The sequence below is a fragment of the Dama dama genome, chromosome 9, assembly GCF_033118175.1.
Source record: "Dama dama isolate Ldn47 chromosome 9, ASM3311817v1, whole genome shotgun sequence".
Taxonomy (NCBI): domain Eukaryota; kingdom Metazoa; phylum Chordata; class Mammalia; order Artiodactyla; family Cervidae; genus Dama; species Dama dama.
The window spans coordinates 102,445,492-102,470,233 of record NC_083689.1 but is presented as its reverse complement, the minus strand read 5'-3'; the positions used below and the strand labels follow the sequence as shown (position 1 = coordinate 102,470,233).

Sequence of the window (24,742 nt, the reverse complement as noted above, 5' to 3'; positions counted from 1 at the left end):
TCGCATGTGAATGGTAACACACAGCCCCTTTCCCTGTGTCCCTCAGTTTTTTCCTCCAGTTTGGAGCCAAAAAGAATACAGGTTGAAAAGTTCCCTATTAGGAACATCTATGTGATCTGTATTTCCATGGTGTACCAAGTGATACACTTCTGCCTTAGTCACAGGAACAACAGAAATTTAGATTTCAAGTATGCAAAAACAGATGCCTATAGACTTAAATACCAGTACAGTCTCTTACACAGGATGGAGTTTATTTACAGTGTCATCATCTTGTGTCCTTTGAAGATCTGAGCGAATTTTTCTAACTAGAGGAGTACAGTAGCCTTTGGCAATCTCCAGTTTTTCAGCTTTAGTTATACCATATTCCTGAGCAGAAAATACACACTATTAGAAAAAGGGTATAATAATAAAGAACTCCAATAAAGGTATTACTAAATTTAAGAATTTTAGTGAGTAACAAATATTTTTATTAAGCCTTTTTTGAACATTACACAATTCCTAGTTTACATTTCTATAACTTCAAGTATATTAGTCCCCAAACTATTCAGTGTAATTAGAAGAATATTTTTTGGTGGAACTGAAAAAACAAGTAATTTCTAAAGAGGAGAGGATGACTGATGAATGCAACCGTTATGATAAGTGTTCAACTCGATAAGGTATTAAATGTAGAAACAACCCTAGAAGAAAGATGGATTAAGTGCACAACTAGTAAAGCATAGAACAAATAGTCAATAAACATAAAGAAATACGTATTGAAGCCATGATATTTTTGTTTATTTGAATGTCAAAGATTAAAAAGGTTAACAAATTATTTTAGTCTTTGGCCAATACAAAGTTTTAATGAGTGGTGAGCCAAAAATGCCATGAAATTATCAAATTTAATGAGCTATATTGCCATTAGAAGTTAACTAAATTTATGAGAAATTATAATCAAGTGTTAAGATAACAGTAATTATAATAGTAATAAAAATTACAGTTCACAGGGATAGAGGAGAAAATGATCTGACATGAAAAAATAATTTTTTGCATTAATTAATTAACTGCTTTAATTAGGAAATTGCTATAATAAAACAAGTAACACTATACATCATTTTTCCAATGAGCTTTGGTTTGATAAACTGAACAGCAGAACTAGATCTTTAAGCTTTGACTCATGGCAAAGCTGGCAGTTCTCTGAAATCTGGGAGATGCGTCAGCAAAATTAGACACAGCCCACCCTTCACCAAAATCCTGGAGAAAAGTGTTTCATGCATTTTGGGGAGTAAGACTGAACACTGGCTAGGATACGACTTGTTGAAGCCCAGGGAATGACAAGAAATACTGGTACTGGTGGCAGGTAAGAAATAAACTGTGGGGCTGACCAACTGCATATTTTATTAGTCGCTTTAAATTTAAAAAGTGAAATGCTTCATTGCGTTTTCTCAGAAACTAATCAAAAGATTGCAGTCCTACACAATTTGGAGACACAAAGTGGATGCTGGGCGACTAGAGGTCACTCCAGGTGTGGAATTTTGGAAAGTCAGTCCTTGGAGTGAATGGCACTGTGGCTCTGGCAGCAGATACGAAGGAATGATGCTCTGGAGAGGAGGTAGGGGGACATTCTGCGGTCGGCCGCGGGACAGATGAGGGTTCCACCTGGAGGTGGGATCTTTAATTCTATGGTCTAGCTTCCACTGCTCATGTCTCTGTCTTCATAAATGGTAACTGGACCATAAAGAAAGCTGAATGCCGAAGAATTGATGCTTTTGAGCTGTGGTGTTGGAGAAGACTCTTGGGAGTCCCTTGGACGGCAAGGAGATCCAACCGGTCCATCCTACAGGAAATCAATCCTGAATATTCATTGGAAGGACTAATGCTGAAGCTCCAATACTTTGGCCACCTGATGCGAAGAACTGACTCATTAGAAAGACCCTGATGTTGGGAAAGACTGAAGGCAGGAGAAGTGGACGACGGAGGATGAGATGCTTGGATGGCATCACCAACTCGATGGACATGAGTTTGAGTAAGCTCCGGGAGTCGGAGATGGACAGGGAAGCCTGGCGACCTACAGTCCATGGGGTCGCAAAGGGTCGGACACGACTGAGCCATTGAACTGAAGAAAAATCTGTGATGAGTGTATAAATAGGAAGAGAAGGTTCAAGAGGAAGAAGGCAGCAAGGGGGTAAAGGAAGGGGGAAGCAGGGACAGAGAAAGAAGGAAAAGTAGACATAATGAGGGAAGAAACAGGCATACATTCTCTCCCCAAGATTTTTCTGGGACACCTGTATTTAAAGGTTACATCAGGTACTTCCAAGATGACAAAAAATTAGTATGGACGAATCTCAAAGCTGCCTAATAAAAAAAAAGGTTGACTGATTACACATGGAAGATGTATGAAAATGGAACATCTTGGGTCGTTTACCTTTAAACACAAAAGTTTGGTTGGTGCGGTAATCTCACCAACATAAAGAAACTGGGCATGAAAAATATGAAATATGTATGTAACTGCATATGTATGTGCAAACAAAAGGAAAATGCTGAAATTTAAAATCATCGAAGGAAATTTTTCTGTCATTATTGGGCAAGGTACAAGTAAACAGTCACTCTCATACACTGAGAGCCTGGAAGAAAGCTGGTAAAAGAGATCTGGAGCTACAGAAATAGTCTTAACTGCACGTAAAGACATATACATAAGGAAAGTGTATGAAATTAAAGGAATCCTCATTTCCAAATGTGAAAAATTGGTTAAATAGTATTTCATCAGCTATTAGGAAAAATGAAGTATATTTAGCTCTACTGATTTGGAAAAAACTTCTTGAGGCCAAGAAAAAAAAAAAATCACGTTGTAAAACAGTATGCTTTCCTGGTTCCATCTTTGCAAAGAACATATTTGTTATATATATGAATCTACAAAAAAAAAAAAGTCAATGATTTTAAGGGAAAAGGCCTTTTAGAATTTTCTGTAATTGTGAAATGTTTTTGTCTAATTGGTAATGCCATATTGATTTCTTTTTGGCCATATATTTTCTAATTTTACAACAAAGATATATTATTTTCATAGTAAAGACTTCTTTCCCTTCAAGACAGTGACATATATTGTGGGTCTGAAAAAGCAAGTTGTCACAAACAGTTAGGACCAAATAATTAACTGTTAGATGCCCAAGTTCTCTTATAATTATAGTATTTTTGCCATAAAAAGAACTGACTAAAATAACAGCTGAAGATATTTGAAAGTTTATTATGTGACATATTTAATAAGTATTGGAATTTATGTTGCAAATACTATTATAAAGAACTCTCTGCATTTCATTATCTACAAATAACCAAAGAAATGATCTTCCAACTTCAACAAATGTGTGCCATCTCAGTTCAGTTCAGTTGCCATCTCAATTAAGAGAATCTTAATATTAAATATAATCTTTTATTTTTAATTAAATTTCATTTATTAAAATGTACATATAAAAATACATATAAAATATTATGAATTCTAAAAACTTTGCAAATGCTAAAGTATTTTAAACATTTCCAAAGGATAATTCAGCTATATCAAATATTATTATAATCTTTAAATATCCTTATCGTCCATCATACCATTGAGGCTATTTTTACTATTCAGTCTACTGAGGTAATATTGGTTTATAACATGTTTCATGCATACAGCTTCTGTATAAACTACAGTGTGCACAACATCAAAAACTTAGCTTCCACCCATTACCATACAAATGATCCCCTTTACTCAATTCACCTCCTTTCCCTTTTAGTAATTATTACTCTTTTCTTTATAAATGTGTATTTCTTTTGCTTGGTTTGCTCACTTATTTAAAAAATTTTAATATTTCACTTTTATGTGAAATTATATAGTATCAGTTTTTATCTGAAGGACTTATTTAATGCAATATCCTCAAGGTCCATCCATGTTGCCACAAATGGCAAGATGACACATATCTTTTTTATGGCTGGGTAATATTCCATAATATTATATACCCTCCTTCATCCGTTCATTCATCAATGGGCAATTTCCATGTCTTGGCTATTGTAAATAATGCCACAGTGAACACAGGGCTGTATGTATCTATTCAAATTACTCTCTTCATATTTTTTAGATAAATACCCAGAAGTGGAATAGCTAGATCATACACTAGTACTATTCTTAAGTTTCTGAGGGACGTCCAAACTGTTTTCCATAGTGGCTGCACCAATTTACATTCCCACCAACAGTGTACCAGGGTTCCCTTTTCTCCACATCTTTTCCAGTACTTATTACTTCTTGCCTTTTTGCTAATAACCTGAGATGATTCTAACAGGCCTGAGATGATCTCTCATTCTGTTTTTGATTTGCATTTTCCTAATAACTAGTGATGATGAACATCTTTTCATGAGTCTCTCGGCAGGCTATATGTCTTCTTTGGAAAAATTCTTAGCTCTTCGGCTCACTGTTTAATTGGGTTATTTGGGTTTTTTGTTGAGTTGTAGGAGTTCTTCACATATTTTTATTATTATCTCCAAATTGAATATATGATTTGCAAATATCTTTCCTCATTTGGTAATTTGTCTTTTCCATATTTAATGTACAGAGGCTTTTTAGTTTGATGTAACCCCATTTGTTAGTTTTTGTTCTCTTCTTCAGTTGTTGCTCAGTCACAAACTCTTTGCAACCCCGTGGACTGCAGCACGCCAGGCCTCTCTGTCCTTCACCATCTCCCAGGCTTTACAGAAACTCACAGAAACTCCTGTCCAAGTCGGTGATGCCATCCAACCATCGCCTCTGTCATCCCCTTCTCCTCCTGCCTTCAGTCTTTCCCAGCATCAGGGTCTTTTCTAATCAGTCGACTCTCCGTATCAGGTGGCCAAAGTATTGGAGCTTCGGCTTCAGCATCAATCCTTCCAGTGAATATTCAGGATTGGTTTCCTGTAGGATTGACTGGTTTGATCTCCTTGCCGTCCAAGGGACTCTCAAGAGTCTTCAACACAACAGTTCAAAAGCATCAATCCTTTGGCACTCAGTCTTATTTATGGTCCAATTTTCACATCCATACATGACTACTGAAAAACCACAGCTTTGACTAGATAGACCTTTGTCGGTAAAATAATGTCTTTGCTTTTTAATATACTGTCTAGGTTTGTCATAGCTTTTCTTCCAAGGAGCAAGCATCTTTTAATTTCATGGCTGCAGTTGCTATCTGCAGTGATTTTTGAAGCCCAAGAAAATAAAGTCTGTCACTGTTTCCCCTTCTGTTTGCATGAAGTGATGGGACTGGATACCATGATCCTCGTTTTCTGAATGTTGAGTTTTAAGCCAGCTTTTTCACTCTCCCCTTGCATGTTCATCAAGAGGCTCTTTGGTTCCTCTTCACTTTCTGCCAAAAGGGTGGTGTCATCTTCATATCTGAGGTTACTGATAGTTCTCCGGGCAATCTCGATCTCTCCTCCAGTAGGTGGCACCATAGCACAAGCTTCTGGTTTTTCTTAAGTCACCGGTTGTATTTGAGAAACAAAATTCTGACACTCCACTGCACCTGCTAGGTGTGGTCACCCAGTGTCCTTGTCCCTACTGTTGTCTCCAGGGTTGCTGGTGCCTTGTTTCTCTGGGTGCTGCCAGGGTCTCTGCCCAGGCCGCCGGGAAAGGGAGCCCCTCCACGGCGTCCAGGGTCTCCTAGGTCTCAGGCTTCGCCCCTACAAGGGGACAAAGAGCTGGGGGAAGGAAGCCAGGATCACAGGAACCCCTTTCATGTCTAGGGTTGTTAGTGTTCATGGGCACTGCCACGGCTGGTGGTGAGAGCTGCAGCTCTTACCTCCACAGTGGGAGGACCTCCACGGCTGGGAGGATGGGGCGGCAGGCCCCAGGACCGCTAACGCCCAGTCCCCCGCAGCCACGGGTGCCACCGCAGGTGAGACGCTGGAGGTGTGTGTGCCACCGCCCCTAAAGCTCCTGCGTTCTCTGAGGCTCAAGGCTCAGCCAACTAGGACCAGAGGTCTGGGAACACAGGCACGTGCTCTGTTTTCTAGCCCAGCTACTTTCAGGTTTAAGAGGGACAGAATTTTGTGGTACCCTGGTGTGTTAAGCAGAGGCACCTTTGTTGAGTTGTATATATTTTACTGGTTGTAGACTGAAGGGGATAGACAAAGCGAGCATGTTACATGGCCATGATGCTTGACGTCACATCCCACTGTGACTATTTTTAAAGTACCTTCTTTTTTTTGGCTGTGCCACACAGCTTGCAGGATCTTAGTTCCCCAAGCAGGGATTGAACCCAGGCCCTCAGCAGTGCAAATGCTGAGTCCTAGCCACTGGATTGCCAGGGTATTTTTTAAGTATCATTTTTAAAGGACTGAGGCTGAAAAGTTGAGTCTATCACAGCAAAAATACATACCATAATCACAACTATTAACTGTTAAAGTAACTAAAAGTAATAAATCATGTTTATCATACATAAGAAAAGATCCTGATGCTGGGAAAGACTGAAGGCAAAAGGAGAAGAGGATGGCAGAGGATGAGATGGTTAGATAGCATCAGTGACTTAATGGACATGAATTTCAGCAAACTCTGGGAGGTAGTGAAGAACAGGGAAGCCTGGTGTGCTGCAGTCCATAGGGTTGCAGAGTCAGACATGACTTAGCCACTGAGCAACAACAACGTGATTAATTCACAAAGCATAGTTGTAACAATTAATGCAACGTAAGAGTGAAAGCAGATTTTTTCTGAGGCATAGCAGAATACATATACCTTTTTCTTACAAAGATACTGATACTCTTTCAATCTAAGTTAGCCAAACTAATACATTATTTGACTGAGTCATCCAGTCTCTAAGCTTGAAATATCTTTGTCAAGTAAACATGCAAATTTCTCATTTTTTATTATAAACTACAGCTTCATTATAATTAAATGTTTACAACTTTAGTTATTTGTTCAGTGATTGAAAAAGTCTATGTCTATGATTTTAGATTTATGAAGACTTTAGTAACAAAATTTAACTAACTGAATTCAACTGTGCATTAAAAAAGAGGAAATCCCATTTCTGCATAATAATGTCAAACCAAAAAGCGAGGTAAATATCTCAAACTTTTCCTTACCATTTTTAATCTTTAGTGTTTCTTTTAATTACAAAGCTTTAAAAATTCATTATAAATATTTACATTACAAGGACATGGTGAACATTTTCTTCATCTATGTAAGTAATGTACCTAAAACACATATACCTTCGAAGTAGGAAAAATTATCATCTAAAACTCATTAACATGTAAGTTTTCTTTTGAGCCCAAGTCTTAGAAACAAACTTTCCATTCCCAACTCTAGAATTCTTAGTATACATGAAGCTTGAGACTGAAGAAGCCAGGCACAAGCCATGACTACGCTAACACACCCTCAGTGTGTCTATCTAGCCACCAAGCAGGTGAGACGCCAAGACATACTGAAGGCCCGCCTCGACAAGTGCACGCAGCTGCAAAGCATTTCAGAGGGCCGCATATTCACAGCTTATCTGTTAAAAGTGTGCTTTAGAACAATCTTCATTTTAAGAGTGAGTACAAAGAAGATGCACCGAGCCTGGAATAATGTAAAAGCAATTTAATACAGTGAAAAAAAACCAGTCTTATGTATGCTTCCAGGGCAAACTAATTACATACTTATCAGAATTAAGAGTAACCATTCTCCTCAAATTTTTTAGTAAGTAAAACCTGAATAAATTCTCTCTTGAATTTCATAACAAAGATAGATGCTGATTTAGTAACTTTACTGAAAGAGATATAGTCAAATCAGTGTTAGTTCTATAATCTTCTATGTATACCATGTAGCTAAAACAGAGTTCTGTAGAATTTAGTGTGTTCATTTTGATATTAATCTTAAAATGCTATAGAAATACAACTTTTTATTGTGTAAAATAAAATTTGTTTTGCACAATGAAACTTTTATTTAACAAATGAAAGATGCTATCAGAGAGTCAATTCTTGTTTTCTAAGTCTGTGTTTCTTAAAATGAGTCCCAAAGGCATATTCTTGAAGTATGAGATATTTTTACCCTCTTTTGAAATCAATTTATTTTCGAATCACTGACTTATACAATGTATTTATAATTATCTACATTATATATACTGACCAAAAAGAAAAAAAGTTGCTCTTTCATGTTGAAAGGATAAGCTAAACTTTAACAGGTACACACATACTTAGTTGTGAAGTCTGAATTCCCAATTTTACAAAGCCTCTATAGTTTTTCACGGACATTCTGTGATATTAGGAAAGGGAAACTGCAGTTTTAATTGTAGTGGATTTACAGTACTATGTTAGTTTCAATTGTACAGCAAAGTGATTCAGTTTTTTATGTATATATTTTTCAGATTATTTTCCACTATAGGTTACTACAAGATACTGAATATAGTATCTTATGCTATACAGTAAATTTGTGTTACTTATCTATTTTATGCATAGTAGTTTATATTCCATACTTTTTATTTATTCCTTCCCCTCTCTCCTTCCATTTTGGTAACTGTAAGTTTGTTTTCTATGTATATGAGTCTGCTTCCACTTTTTAATATTGATTCAATTGTATTATTTTTTAGATTCCACATGCAAGTGATATAACATCTGTCTTTCTCTGACTTAACTCACTTAGTACAATGTTCTCTAGGTCCATCCATGTTGCTGCAAACAGCAATATTTTATTTTTATGGCTGAGTAATATTCCACATGCATGTATACATGTATACACCATATCTTAAACCAATCATACGTTGATGGGCACTTCAGTTGTTTCTATGTCTTGGTTATTACAAATAGCACTCCTATCAACATTGGGGTGCATGCATCTTTTTGAAATAAGAGTTTTTATCTTTTCTGGATCTATGGCAGGGAAAGGGATTGCTGGATCATACAGTAGCTCCAGTTTTAGTTATTAAAGAACTTCCCTATTGTTTTCTACATATGAGTATCTTTAAGTGAGGCTTTTTTTAAAATATACAATCCTTACACTTTTCACATACAGTGACTCCTGAACAAGGTGGAGGTCAGGAGTGCCAACCCTCCATGCCACTGAAAATTTAACTGTAACTTATTTGTGGCTCTGCATCCACAGCAGATGCAACCAAGCATGGATCTGTGGGTCGCGCGGTACTGTAGCATTTACTACTGAAAAGAATCCACATGTAGGTGGATGCACTACAGTTCAAACCCACGTTGTTCAAGAATCAACTGCATTTCCTTCTCCTGTTTGTAACCTCGGTTCACAGTTGGAAATGTGTGACTTACTCCAATCTCCCTTTCACAATGTCCAAATAACCTTTGAGTGATGAAGGTGAGAAAAGATCTCCAAACGGCATCTGTCACTGTTTTCTTCTAACACATCTCTTATCTCAACTTGTTTTGTCACTTGACTTGTTATTATCAATCTGATTCCATGTTTAATTTTAGTTATCTGAATTTTAGTACACCTTTATTTTTACTCTTCTATAATGAAAAGACCCCTCTACCACACCATACAAAGAACTATCTACATCTTGACCTCTAAATATTCTTTTCAAAATATTTTCACATAAAGTGAAAAAAAAAACAACTTCCAAAATTAATATAGAGACACAACTACCTTTATCTCCCACTCTACACGCATTCCCATAGCACAACACTGGCATGCACACAATAAACGCTCAATAAATACTAAAGTGATTTATCCCATCGTATCTTCAGTTGTTTGTTCTTTAATTATTTTTGAATTATTCTTTAAGAGTATCAATTCTTAAATTTTAAAAGGTCATTACAAACTATTAAAAAATCAAACAGTGATTTAATACAAGAAGTTTTTGTAAATTCATAACAACTCAATTTCCTTTTTAAAGTTATAGGTTTACTGAGGCACAGAAACCAACTCTCTCTTAACAGTGGATAGATATTTTAAAAGTATCTATAGAAAAGTACCAGAAAATTGAAATGTAGCAGTTACTTACCTGAGGGATAACTATATCTGCTAATGCCTTTGAAAGCCTATATAATTCCATCGTGTCTTCTAATTTCAAGGAACCATTATGTTGGACATCATATTTTATACAGTCATATATGTCAGGGATCTTGCTAATATCATATCTTCCATTTTTTGTCTTAAAGTCTTTCTCCAATTTGGACCATCTACGGAGCATGAGCTCTAAGGTCTCACTATGATAAAGCTGAATATCTAAAACAACATAACAATTTTACTATATTAAACTTGTTAACAAGCTAGGAAATATCATCATAGGCATACACTATTAGCAACCATATATTCTGTAGATTTGAATAAAGGTACAAATACATGGGTTAGGAACTGTTTTTATAAAAGACCTTTCCATATGTTACATACATCAGTTTCCCACGTTATTAACTAAGCCACTCTCAGCACCAGAGCACAGATCACCTTCCTACTGCCTTCTCCTTCTTATCATGCTGCCTGTTTGCTGCTCAGCTGGTTTTTTGTTTGTTCTTTAGTCACTCAGTCGCGTCCAACTCTTTATGACCCCACGGACTATAGCTCGCTAGGCTCCTCTATCCATGGGATTTCCCAGGCAAGAATACTGAAGTGGGTTGCTATTTCCTTCTCCAGGGGATCTTCCCCACCCAGGGATTGAACCTGTTTCTTGCATTAGCAGGCAGATTCTTTACCACTTAGCCACCAGGCAAGCCCCAACTGTACGGTAATGCTACATAATTAATCAACTAACAATGTTCTATTATCTTTCTCACACTACCATAGTTAAAAGCAACTATAACTTTGCTATTATTCTTTTGCTGGATATATATTAACTCAATAATACTTAGATATAGCAATAAACTGAGGAAAATTCTGAAAGAGATGGGAATACCAGACCACCTGACCTGCCTCCTGAGAAATCTGTATGCAGGTCAGGAAGCAACAGTTAGAACTGGACATGGAACAACAGACTGGTTCCAAATAGGAAAAGGAGTACGGCAAGGCTGTATATTGTCACCCTGCTTCTTTAACTTCTGTGCAGAGTACATCATGAGAAACTCGGGGCTGGATGAAGCACAAACTGGAATCAAGATTGCCGGGAGAAATATCAATAAGCTCAGATATGCAGATGACACCCTTATGGCAGAAAGCAAAGAAGAACTAAAGAGCCTCTTGATGAAAGTGAAAAGAGTAGAGTGAAAAAGTTGGCTTAAAGCTCAACATTCAGAAAACTAATATCATGGCATCTGGTCCCATCACTTCATGGCAAACAGATGGGGAAACAGTGTCAGACTTTATTTTTTGGGCTCCAAAATCACTGCAGATGGTGACTACAGGCATGAAATTAAAAGACACTTGCTCCTTGGAAGGAAAAGTTATGACCAACCTAGACAGCATATTAAAAGCAGAGCCATTACTTTGCCATCAAAGGTCCATCTAGTCAAGGCTATGGTTTTTCCAGTAGTCATATATAGATGTGAGAGTTGGACTGTAAAGAAAGCTGAGTGCTGAAGAATTGATGCTTTTGAACTGTGGTGTTGAAGACTCTCGAGAGTTCCTTGGACTTTAAAGAGATCCAACCAGTCCATCCTAAAGCAAATCAGTCCTGAATATTCATTGGAAGGACTGATGCTGAAGCTGAAGCTCCAATACTTTGGCCACCTGATGATGCAAAGAACTGACTCATTTGAAATGACCCTGATGCTGGGAAGATCGAAGGTGGGAGAAGGGGCAACAGGGGATGGGATAGTTGGATGGCATCACCAACTCAATGGACATGAGTTTGGGTAAACTCCGAGAGTTGGTGGTGGACAGGGAGGCTTGGCGTGCTGCGGTCCATGCGGTTACAAAGAGTCGGACAAAACTGAGCAACTGAACTGAACTGATAGCATTAAAGCTTTTTTATGATTGGTGAATTTTATTTTAAAATGTTTACAGAAATGGGATAGTGATTTTTATTTTCTGACCCAAGGAAAACAATATTTACCTGATGATTTGGGATCTTCCATTCGATGTCTGATTTGAGAAGTCAAACTTTGTATCAAGGAATACACCGTGTCACAGGTCTTTACAGGATTTTTAATTAAATGCATTGATTTGATAAGAGAAATGCTTCCAGATGGAGTAAGCTACAAATGAATAGAGTACACATTTTTATATCTGGTTATGCTCAACTGACCAAAAGGACAATATACAAAATTTTCTAGTGGCTGGAGATTAAATTCAAACTACAAATCCCCAGATCTGTAGTTAAATTAAATCTGCAGATATAGAGGAGGAAATAAAAAACTAAAAATTTCATGTCAAAAAAATCCTAAACCTTAGCTAACATTAGATTATCCACAGGGAAAATCTAACAAAAGTGCTCTAACTTACAAAGAGATTTTATGCTAACATAGTGATATTTTACTAACTCACTTGGTATTTGAAAATATGGTTTAATCATTTGACACATATTGACAAGTAATAACCCTAAGGCTATGATTATCATCGCTTTTCCCAGATGAGGTACTTAAGAAAGATTAAAGCACCTTTCCCAAGATCAAACCACTAGTATGTAAACAGTGGCATAAAAAAGCGGGTAACCTGGCTAGAGACCTGAGCTCTTAACCATCATGTAAACGCCTTTGTGATGAGATTTCTTCCAAGTCAACAAAAGCCATTAATGACAAAACAGTTTCAATTTTCACTGTTGAAACTTTGCTTGGCAATTCAACCTTAAATAAGTTTCTATAAATACAAAAAATGTAAAGTGGAATTCCACTTCTTGTTATGGTGAACTAATTAATTTGGGTCAAGCTAAAGACTGAAGCTTGGACAAAAGTGAAGTCCAGGATTTCCAGAGGTGGAACTCTGGTAAACTCTGCATTTGGGGTTCAAAAAAGTTAAACTGTAGTCTGCATTTTTAACAAGAACTTAGATGACTCTTATTCAAGTATAAGTTTGAAAAACACTCTCATTCCAGAGTCCTTGCCTTGTCCAGGAAGAGGGTAAGAGCATGATGTAAACATTCAATTGGTAGATGTCATTAAAGCCTACTGTTACTCTGGGGTAATGACAAAACAAATAATAAAATCAAACACAATTTTAAAACTACCAGGGAAATAAATAAATAAAAAGTACCAATTCCAATGAAGCAAGAAAGGAGAGAAAAATAAAAATAGGCAGTATAAATATAAAGCACTTAACAGGATAATAGATTCATACATAAATTTGAGTATTTTATAATACAAATGAAATAACTGCCCTAAACAACGATTTTCAAAACTAAAAAAAAACTACATGCAGATTTTAAGAGATGCATCTAAAAATAGTTTCAGAAAGACTAAGAGACACGAAGGGTGTTATACAAAAACCAAGTGAAAGGAAAAATTTTTGCAGCTATATTAATCTCAAAGTATTCTGAGGCAAAAAAATATTCATTGAAACATACCAATTCTTAATTTGTATGCACTTAATAGCATGGCATCAAAACACATAAAACGAAGATTAAGAGAGTACAAAGACAAGAAAAATCCATAATTACAGGTGGGAAATTTAACATACAATAGTAAAGAAAGAAAAAACAGACCAAAAAATATCAGGAAGACTATCTGTTTTTACCTAAATGATATAAAGTTAGAAATAACAAAAATATAACTTAAAAATGTATAGGTTTGGAAATTATAAAAGTACACTTCTAAATAACCTATGATCAAGGAAATCACAATTAGAAAATGCCCCAAATGGCACAAACCTCAATTTATGAATACAGACAAAACAGTGTATAAAGGGAAATTTATGGCATAGAGTGTGTGTTTTAGAACAGATGGAACATGCATGATTTAATAAACATCCTTCTAGGGACATTAGTTTTTAAGAGAGCAAAATAAAACTGTAGAAGTGGAAGGAATAAATTAAACAATAAAAATTAATAAAACTGAAAACAAGTATATAATTTAGGGAACCAATAAATTTGAAAGACAGCTCTTTTACAGGACTAATAAAGCTCATCAACTATGGCAAAAGTGATTAAGAAAAAAAAGGGGGGAGAAAGACTGTACAATGTTATGAAACAAAAAGAAGTATCTCTACTGATCTTGCAGACATTACAAAGAACTCAAAAGGACTGTATAAACAAATTTCTAGACAAATGTAACAATACAGACACAAGATACAATAAATAAAAATTACTAAATTACTCTAGGAACCATAATTATAAGTTTTCCCATAAAGAAAATGCCCATGGGATTTATCAGTAAATTTTACCAAACATCTAATGAAACATATATACATGAATTATTCCCTCCAAGGAGGACTCCCTAATTTTATGAAAACAGCATAATCTTGATATTGAAAGCAGACAAAGACAACAGGGATAAAAAAATAAAGGTCAATTCGACTCATGAACATAAATGTAAAACTCCTAACCAAAAATATTAGTAAACCCAAACCAGTGAGATATGTAGTTTTGAAATGACTTTATTCTAGAAACCAAGGTAGACTCTAACAAAAATCATATATTTAACAAACAGAAAGAGAATAAAATGTAAATGTAAAAATGTAAAAACTTGTCATGATAAAAACTCTTTCAACAAAAATCTACAGAGATCATACCTAATGCACAGTGTTAAAAAAGCTTTCCCTTTGAGAATATGAACAAACACAGAAAAGCCACTCAATTTAATATGACTTTGATGGTGCTAGCAATTAAAGCATAGCAAGAAAAAGAATTAAAAGCATAAAGATTAGAAAGGAAGACAAAAAGCTGTGGATATCTTTTGGAAAGGTTTTTTAAAAACGGAGATACATTACCAAGTTAATGAATAACCAAGTTAATAAATAAGTTTAATATAGTTGACATATATGAAGTCAATATTAAACAAACTTTGTACATAGCAGCAACAGACAGTAACTGTTTTAGAGGTACCATTTATAACACAAATATTTTTTAAAAAATGTTTTTTTACAAACTAAAGATCTAATTCAATCTAAATCAATATCCCAACAAGACCTTTGGCCAGCTTATTTTAAACTTCATATGGAAATACAAGAAAAGTCAAGAAAACTTGAAGAAGGACCCATGTAGGATTTGGGAGATCTCATTCAATGGCAGAAAAGCCAACAAAGGAGTATGTCCCAGAAACTACACACATATTATAAAGCTGATCCTACAAGGTAGTGGGAAAGGATAGTCTTTTCAGTACATGGTGTTGAGACACCTGGATATACATATGTTTGGGGGGAAATATCAACTTTAATATCCTTATCTAATGGCACACACACAAGTCAATTTTTAGCTGTATGGCAGATAAATGAGCATGAAAAAAAAATTTATAGAAGACCATACATGGGCATATCCTATGACGCCCTTGTTAGAAAAAGGTATTATAAATAATAAATTAAAATGCCCTGAACGCACAGAGACTGACCAGACCTGCCTGTGAGTGTCTGAGTGTCTCTTGCAGAGGCACAGGTCAGCAGTGGCCTGCCATGGGGACAGGGGCTCTGACTGCAGCAGACTGGGGTCACCCAGTGTGTGGCATAAGCCCTCTTGGAGGAGGTCGTCACGAGCCCCACCATAGGGCTGCCCAGCAGATGACCCACAAACTGCAGAACAATTATACCAAAGAAATATTCACACTGTTAAGAAAGTTCTAGGACCCACAACAGATTCCCAACCTGGGGATCCAGCAAAGGGACTGAGAAGCCCCAGAGAATTTGACTTTGGAGGACAGTGGGAGACTGAGCCAGACTTGCTTGTGAGTGGCCAAACAATGCACCCATCAACAGAAAACTGGATGAAAGATTTACTGAGCATCACTCTGCAAATCAGAACAAGATGCAGTTTTCCCAACAGTCAACCTCTCCCATCAGGAAGCTTCCATAAGTCTCATATCCTTCTCCATCAGAAGGCAGACAGACTGAAAACCACAATCACAGAAAGCTAAACTAAACAGATCACACGGACCACAGCCTTGTCTAACTCAATAAAACTATGAATTATGCCATGTGGGGCCACCCAAGCCCTACATGGTGTCGTGGGTGGGTCATGTGGAGAGTTCTAAAAAACATGGTCAACTGGAGAAGGGAATGGCAAACCACTTCAGTATTCTTGCCTTGAGAACCCCATGAACAGTATAGAAAGGCAAAAAGACAGGGCATTGAAAGATGAACTCCTCAGGTCGGTAGGTGCCCAATATGCTACTGGAGATCATTGGAGAAATAACTTCAGAAAGAATGAAGAGACGGAGCCAAAGCGAAAAGAACACCTAGTTGTGGATGTGACTGGTGATGGAAGTAAAGTCCAACAATGTGAAGAACAATACTGCATAGGAAGCTGGAATGTTAGGTCCATGAATCAAGGCAAATCGGAGGTGGTCAAACAGGAGATGGCAAGAGTCAACTTTGGCATTTTAGGAATCAGTGAACTAAAATGGACTGGAAGGGGCAAATTTAATTCAGATGAACATTGTATCTACTACTGAGGGCAAGAATTCCTTAGAAGAAATGGAGTAGCCATCATAGTCAACAAGAGTCCGAAATGTAGTACTTGGATGCACTCTCAAAAACGACAGAATGATCTCTGTTCGTTTCCAAGATAAACCATTCAATATCACGGTAATCCAAGTCTATGTCCCAACCAGTAATGCTGAAGAAGCTGAAGCTGAACGGTTCTATGATGACCTACAAGACCTTCTAGAACTAACACCCCAAAAATATGCCCTTTTCATTACAGGGGACTGGAATGCAAAAGTAGGAAGTCAAGAAATACCTGGAGTAACAAGCAAGTTTGGCCTTGGAGCACCGAAGAATTGATGCGTGAGAGTTGGACCATAAATAAGGCTGAGCACCGAAGAATTGATACTTTTGAACTGTGGTGTTGGAGACAACTCTTGAGTGTCCCTTGGACTGCAAGGAGATCCAGCCAGTCAATCCTAAAGGAAATCTGTCCTGAATATTCATTGGAGGGACTGATGCTGAAGTTGAAGCTCCAATACTTGGCCACCTGATGCAAAGAACTGACTCATTGGAAAAGACCCTGATGCTGGGAAAGATTGAAGGCAGGAGAAGGGGATGACAGAGGATGAGATGGTTGGATGGCATCACCAACTCAATGGACATGAGTATGAACAAGCTTCAAGAGCTGGTGATGGACAGGGAGGCCTGGTGTTCTGCAATCTATGGGGTCACAAAGAGTAGGACACGACTGAACAACTGAACTGAACTGAACATACAGGAAAAACTCACCTGGAAATACACGGAAAAATAAGAACTTCTACTTTATCAAAGGAAATCATTAAGGCTCAGAGTAATTGGTAGTACTTAGAATATGTATACCAAAGAGCTCATATCCAAAATACTCAAAGAAATTCTACCATTCATTAAGTAAAACACAGGCAACTAGTAGTAAAAAAGGACGACTTGAAGAGTAGACTTCATGAAAGAAGGTACTTAAATGGTCAACTGAGTATTAAAACCACAGTAAGGTACTACCACACATCCACCTTCAGAACAGTCAAAATTGAATAGTCCAAAAATACTGAGAATAGAGACTATGTAGGGCAATGACAATTTTCACGGACTTCTGGTGGGAGTGTAAATTGCTTCAGTGCCTTTGGAAAGCTGTTTGACATCACATACTGATGCTGAAATATAAGCACACTGCAAGGCACAACACTTGCCCTCCTAGAATGTGATATACCAAGAGAAACGTGCTCGTCTACATGAGGAGGTATATATGAATATTCATGGCAGCATTAACTGTAACAGCCCCAAACTGTAATACTGGAAAATATATAAATTGGAGCATATTCATAAAATAGAATACAGATCAACAAACTATGACCTGTAGGCCAAACATGACCTGTAATAGTCTATGAGCTAAGAAATGGTTTTTATAATTTTTAAAAGGTGGTTTAAAAAAAGTAAAGAATAATGCAACAAGTAACTATATGTGATCTGCAAGGTGTAAAATATTTACTATCTGGCCTTTCACAGAAAAAGTTTGCCAACCTCTGAAAACAATACTACATAGAAATGAAAATTAATCAACTATGGAAATTCTCAAAAATATGGATGAATTTCACAAACATAATATTGAGAAAAAGACGTCAGACACTGACCCACCTTTTCATAATCTTCTGCAGTAAAATCTCTGTCTCTCTGAAGTATTTCATGAAGTCTTGCCTTTACACGTTGCTGACAACTGCTCAAAGAATCACTATCACTATCCAAAAGGCCATTCATGTTTGCACTTTTCACCATCTGAACAAGAATGGGTGTAAGTTCTCCTTCTAGAGCTAACAGACCCTAAACACATTAAATAAAAGCCAAAAGAGATTTAAGAATTAGTATGCAAAACAGAAGGCATCTTAATTACTATTTTGTTACATGCAGAATTTCACAGGGTATACGCTTACTATTATAACAAACTTCATTAACACAAATTGTCATGGTCATTTCAGGGTTTTAGTCTGAAGTCTCGAACTTAGAATATTAAAATATTACCTCAGTAAAAATCTTTTAAAATGCTATATCAGATGAAAATTTTAATAATTCTAAAAACATTTATTTATACCTTTGCAAAAGCAGCTGCAGTCATCTGAACTCGTCCTTCATCAGAGGCGTATATTTTAAGGTCATGTCGGTAGGTACTATGTAATCTAAGTAAACCACAACCAGGAAATCCTGCATAATCTCCTGAAAATAAATCCTCAAATCACTTAAGCTATATTTTTATCTCACTGTATTTCTATACTTAATAACATCTGAAAATGAGGATCTGGAAAGATGATGTATGAATCTGACTCAAGTAAAGAAACGCCAAGATTTACCTTGACCTCCAGGATACATACACCTGAAAGCTCTTCCGAGTTCTTCGGCCTGGACCCTGCCTGCAGGGGTTAGTTCTCCTCCCCACTTTAGAACCAGAAGCAAGGACGGCTCTTCTCGTCGGCTGTCTAAGATACATGTGAATGGATAGAGCAAATGTCAAGTTTTCTTCTTTTAAACAGATACATTTCATGATTATTTTTTTTCTTTTTGTCTCTTCTGCAGTGGAATGTGGGCCTTATGTAGATTAATTTGTTCCTTAAACATATCTATCCTTTGTAGGCTGTTGCTTCTACTAGGAATACCACTTGCTTCACTTATTAAAATCTTATTAAAATTTCAAAATCTCTCCCATACTCTAGAACGAAGGCTCTTTCCCAGTTTTCTGAAAGGAAACTTCTCCCTTCCCTGCTCTCAAAATGGTATGAGGGCCAATGGCATTTGCAGGATGTTTTTAGTTGTACTAGATATGCTAGGTTAAGAGCTCCCTGATGACAGGTTCAGAGTTTGTCTTTGCAGTGCTGCCACACAAAAGGTAATTTTATCTGAAGGGAAGAAGATATATACATTTTTATGATTAGTAACCAGTGATCTGTATAACTTTTAAGACGATATGAGACAACAGAGCTTAACATTTATTATAATTTACATTTACGAGTGAGATATACAATAAAATATAGCCAAGAACAACTTTTTAAATTTGGAGTGGTAGAATCTGTATGTTCCAGAACAAAGTATTTTCTCAGACACAGAGGACGTCTGAGTTTCTATCCTGAATTTTGACCTACTCTTTATTATGGCCTAAGATCTGTGTTGGGTTCCAGAAACAAAGGTCATTTTATTTTATTTTTATAAAGGTCATTTTAAAAGTAGCACAATAAACACTAAAGAATTTAATGATTCACTAAAAGTGACAGAAAATCATCCTTTACCCTGGGGCTAGTCAGTAATTGTACATGTAAGCCAACATTCACTTATAATAAAGGCAATTAATTGACTTTTAATTATAGTTATTTATGGAATGCTTTTGATATAGACATCAAAATATAGACAATTAATCTGCATTGTTACTAATCATGCAGTGTGACAAGAGAGCAATATATGAACTTTCAGAATAAAGATCAACATAGTCAAATTTCTGCTTGCATTTAATCTTTACTTCAAGTTTTGCTCCTATAAATAGTGGGCCACTGTGAATATCCCTATAGAAGATCTTTCTCTCAAGATCTGACTATCCCATTGGGATAGATTCTTTTAAGTATAATTAAGGTCAAAGTATATGAAAAATTTTTAACTTTCCCCTGCAACCCACCCTCCAGCTGCACCACGCAACGTGCAGGATCTCAGGTCACCGACCAGGGATGGAACCCACGCCACGTACAGCAGAAGCGCGGAGGCTTCACCATTGGACCACCAGGCAAGTCTCATGAAGTTTTTGGTATGTACTGCCAAATTACTTTTCAAAGAGTTATTGTCAATTTACAGTCCTACCAGTGGATAAAATTCTGTCACACTGCATTTTCATCAGCATTCCTTATTACCATTTGAAAAAAGAATAAAATAATAAAACACTCTGCCAGTGTGACAGGCAAGACTGATTATTATTATTATTGTACTGGGCATCTCCATTTCTCCATAAAATGGCTCCCCAACCCTTGACCATTTTTCTTTAAAAAGTAAATGAACTTATGGATTTTTGTGCTCACTGCTCTAGGAGACTCATTTTAAATGCTTATTCTGATTTATTGAGTGGAGAAAAATATCTGCTTTAGAAACATGGTGATGGTGTATTTTTTTCAAATATTCTTTTCCTACTTCTTGAGTTTTCTTCCTTTTTACCCTGTATGGGTTAGGGACCCATTAAATAATAAAGAACAAAAGAGCACTCCTAACCAGTTTTTAAAATAATAAAAGGTATCCTTTACCTAAAGGAGAAAAGGTAAAAGACCTTTCATTTTAAGGATAGAAAACATAGTTACCAAAGCTGTACATTATTCTTCCTCTATTCAGCATGCCAACCCCTAAATTATTTGACAGAAGATTAAAAAGGTAATCAACAATGAGTAGAAAGTTCCTACATATAATTAAAAACTAATAGGCATTAATAGTGACATACCCTCTTCTTCACTAGATGTCTTAGGACAACCATGAGGGAGATAGGTTAACTGGACCTTACGATTTATTCCAGAAAAATGGCCATACCTGAAAAATAAAATGGCAAATACAGCAGAGAATATTTAATAAGCATGCAATACAACCTCCTAAAGAAAAACTAAAATCTAGCTTGTCTTTAAAAATTAAAATAATGACTTTTTTAAAAATTTTGAGTGGCCAAAGAAATAAATCTTGTAAAAGGAATATTGGTGGTACCAATTTCACCTGATTAAAACATAATGTGAAGTTATTTTTCATTTAAACAGCACTGAGTCTATGGTTAACGTAACAATGTGGTCTTCATCCTATGTAGTACTTCACCGACAATCCAAATGTGATGTTCTCTTTTGATGGTCTCATCAAAATTAATACCATTATAAAACAGAACCTTCAGTGTAATGATCTCTTTTCTCACTGGTAAAAATAAAAACTTAATAGACTTTCACTAATTTCACCTGATTTACAGCGAGAAAACGCAAAATAGATCAAACTGTGAAGGAAATTAACATGAAAAGTCACACATATTTAAAAAAAAAGAGCACTATAGGTAGTTATCAAAATTAAAGGTTTCAAAAAGATACTTACATCTCTAACACAGTCTTAAGTTGTTCAAGTTTTGATTTGTTTTCTTCAATTTCAGAATCATTATTTTGTCCAAGTTCCATAAGAAGTTGTCGTGCAATATCCAGCACTTCCTGTAAAGGGAATAAAGAACTGAATTTTTATGTAATTTTGCCATTAGTAGTTTAAACCCAACAAGAAAGCAAATGCACTTGCCTGTAATTGTTTTGGTTTTTTGAGTTTTAATTTCCCAGATTTATATCCATCACACTTTTCAAAGAGATCAAAGAATCTTATGAAAGAGACAGAATACTGTTAGGCATTTGCAATAATATTATCTCTATAAAACAAGTAGTTATAATAAAAGATAGATAAGGGACTAAGGTAATAGTAACAAATAATGGACTTGGGGTCTATGGACTTCACACACGGTGTGCACTCTTTCACTCTACAGTTTTACTCTTTTATTTGACTGATAAAACTTAATATTTTCCTAAACCATATTAAACTAATAATCACTAGATTAACTGAATAAAGTAATAAACTTCCATTCTACTAATTTTCATCTTTACAACACTAAATAACAGCTAAGTCAGGATGATGGCCATTTATGGATATATTGCTACAGTAATTTTCTGATACGGATACACACAATTTAAGATGGATTTTGTTTTGATTTTATTTTCCAGTGGTTTAAATATTACTGGTCAAGAAATAGTGGCAGTCTTTCCTCATGATGTATTAATCAAAATAGATAAGCATCCATCAGAAATCTTGAATTATCACATCCTGTGAATTAAATTATTCCCCTTTAAACATACTTTTGATGCCTCACTTCCATTTTCATTTTTTGCTTTGGTGTTCGATCCCCATGACGAATGACGGCTATGACACATCTAAGTTCCATCCTTAAGTTAAAAAAAAAACAACATTCTCAATTTTCTAACAAAGATTTGTGTTATATAACTAAGATTAATACATCTATTTTTTATTTGGAACTATCTTTTACCACTTCAAGATAACGTTCCGATTAAGAATAGCGCTTGTAACAACTAGCTTTAATTTTATGAAGTCAATCCTAAAAAGAATTTAAGAGGCTGGAGTGGAGTAATATCAAACTATATAATACTTGCTTCTCCAGAGATGACTATACTAACTTTGGGTATAAGCAAATGGACTATAATTCCCTAACTTCATTAATTACCTGCCCAGTGTGGTAGATCATTATACAGAGAGATTTCATTAAATCAAACAAAATAAAGCTGCTATATTTATTTTGCCCAAGTAAGAAGAAAAGTATTTCAAACTTAAATTACTGAAAGATAAAAGTGTCTTAGTAAGAATGAAAGAAGGTGAAAGTGAAAGTCACTCAGTGGTGTCCGACTTTTTGCGACCCCACGGAATTCTCCAGGCCAGAACACTGGAAGGGATATCCTTTCCCTTCTCCAGAGGATCTTCCCAACCCAAGTCTCCCACGTTGCAGGCGGATTTTTTAGCAGCTGAGCCACAAGGGAAGGTTTAAACTACCATTTGTCAAATTATGAGACACAGAACACAACTCTCTAGAGTAAGTTACCCGAAAATATATTTTGTATTAAATACGTTTGGAAATACTGGTTTAAAAACAAAATTAAGTGTTTTTGTCCTCTCTTCTGCCCCAATCAGGAATCCTCAGAATATTTAACATGCTAACATAAAGCTCTAGCTCACATGAATAACAAGTGAATTTCAGGTAGTAAATTTCCCTAGAAATTTTATAAAACACTTTGGCAATACTGGTCTAATTAATTTACTTCAAGATACAACTGTATTTTTCCTTTACATGCTGAGAGCACGAAAACTGTAAACCACTGACCATGAGCCTTTAAGTAATATATCTACTGGCACCTCCTTTATTCTTATGGCTTAATTCAACAGTTCTATAATTATCCAAAATTTTTTCGGAATTTTAACAACAGAAAAGATCTTTAGTCTAAATGCATGTGTGAGTGCTCAGTTGCTTGGCCGTGTGCAACTCTTCATGACTCTATGGACCGGTGCCTACTAGATTCCTCTGTCCCTGGGATTCTCCAGGCAAGAATACTGGCTGCTGCTGCTGCTGCTAAGTCGCTTCAGTCGTGTCTGACTGTGTGTGACCCCATGGAGGGCAGCCCACCAAGCTCCCCGTCCCTGGGATTCTCCAGGCAAGAACACTGGAGTGGGCTGCCATTTCCTCCTCCAGGGAATCTTCTCGATCAGGGGATCTGACTCTAGGGATCCTGCATCTCCTTGCATTGGCATTTACCACTGAATCACCTGGGAAACACCTTCATTCTAAATAGCCCATGGAATCCTCAGGCCTGGTGCACTGGGATGACTCAGAGGGCTGGGATGGGGAGGGAGGTGGGAGGGGGTTCAGAATGGGGACACATGTACACCCGTGGCAGGTTCAAGTCAATGTGTGGCAAAACCAATACAATGCTGTAAAGTAAAATAAACATATAATTTAAATAAATAAATAAATAAACAGCCCATGTAAAAGCATTTAATCTATTTTTCCATTTGGAAAGTGAATCATATGAAAATATACAAAGTAAAGTATTTAATATTATTCAGATATGTAATCTTTACTGTGATAGCACAGGCCAACAGGGAAACAGAAGGAATTTCTAAATGAAAATATTCAAACTTACATAGTTCCAGATGTAGTTGGTACAATCGGGATATCTTCAGCTTCTAAGGGTATTGACCAGGGGATATGAAATTGTGGAGCAAGCTCTCGCATTACAATATTCCTTCAAGACAAAAAAAGAAAACTTAAACTAGTTCATTTTAAGACAAACCTGGGTGTTAATGACAAAAGAAAATCATAGAAGTTAAAAATCAAACTATCTAGTAGTTATGTGAATGCAGTACATAAAAAGTAAACTAAGAAAAAAATCAGTCCTGATCAAGCAAAATTAGATCAGCAGCACTAAACTGATATATAGAACACAGTGATGGGATGTCATGAATTTAGAATTTACTTATTTACTTTTTAAAAATATAAATCACATTGGATTCAAGTAAATTCCCTGGTGGCTCAGATGGTAAAGAATTCGCTTTCAATGCAGGAGACCTGGATTTGATCCCTGGGTTGGGAAGACCCCCTGGAGAAGGTAACAGCTATCCACTCAAGTATTCTGGCCTGGAGAATTCCATGGACAGAGGAGCCTGGCAGGCTAGTCTATGGGTCCCAACTGAGTGACTTTCACTTTCATGTCACTATAGCTGCCTATTTACTTCCATAGATTCTAAAATCCAAGATTATCTCTGTGGACACTGAGTATT

At 36.3% G+C, this 24,742-nt stretch overlaps 1 protein-coding gene across 10 annotated transcripts in view; it reads right to left on the bottom strand.

Moving 5' to 3' along the window:
- PPIP5K2 (diphosphoinositol pentakisphosphate kinase 2) overlaps positions 1-24,742 on the bottom strand; it is a 76,038-nt gene that overhangs the window by 27,732 nt on the left and 23,564 nt on the right. For 7 of the 10 annotated variants that reach the window (XM_061152103.1, XM_061152096.1, XM_061152098.1 and 4 more), the window contains exons 9-19: positions 24,106-24,207; positions 22,255-22,341; positions 21,646-21,725; positions 21,458-21,563; positions 20,835-20,920; positions 18,721-18,846; positions 18,465-18,586; positions 18,014-18,196; positions 11,892-12,033; positions 9,909-10,132; positions 239-366 (exon numbers count right to left, since the gene is read on the bottom strand). In XM_061152103.1, coding sequence (XP_061008086.1) covers positions 239-366; positions 9,909-10,132; positions 11,892-12,033; positions 18,014-18,196; positions 18,465-18,586; positions 18,721-18,846; positions 20,835-20,920; positions 21,458-21,563; positions 21,646-21,725; positions 22,255-22,341; positions 24,106-24,207 — 1,386 coding nt within the window. The remainder of the gene's footprint in view (positions 1-238; positions 367-9,908; positions 10,133-11,891; positions 12,034-18,013; positions 18,197-18,464; positions 18,587-18,720; positions 18,847-20,834; positions 20,921-21,457; positions 21,564-21,645; positions 21,726-22,254; positions 22,342-24,105; positions 24,208-24,742) is intronic. The other 3 variants (XM_061152097.1, XM_061152101.1, XM_061152106.1) reach the window with 1 other exon arrangement.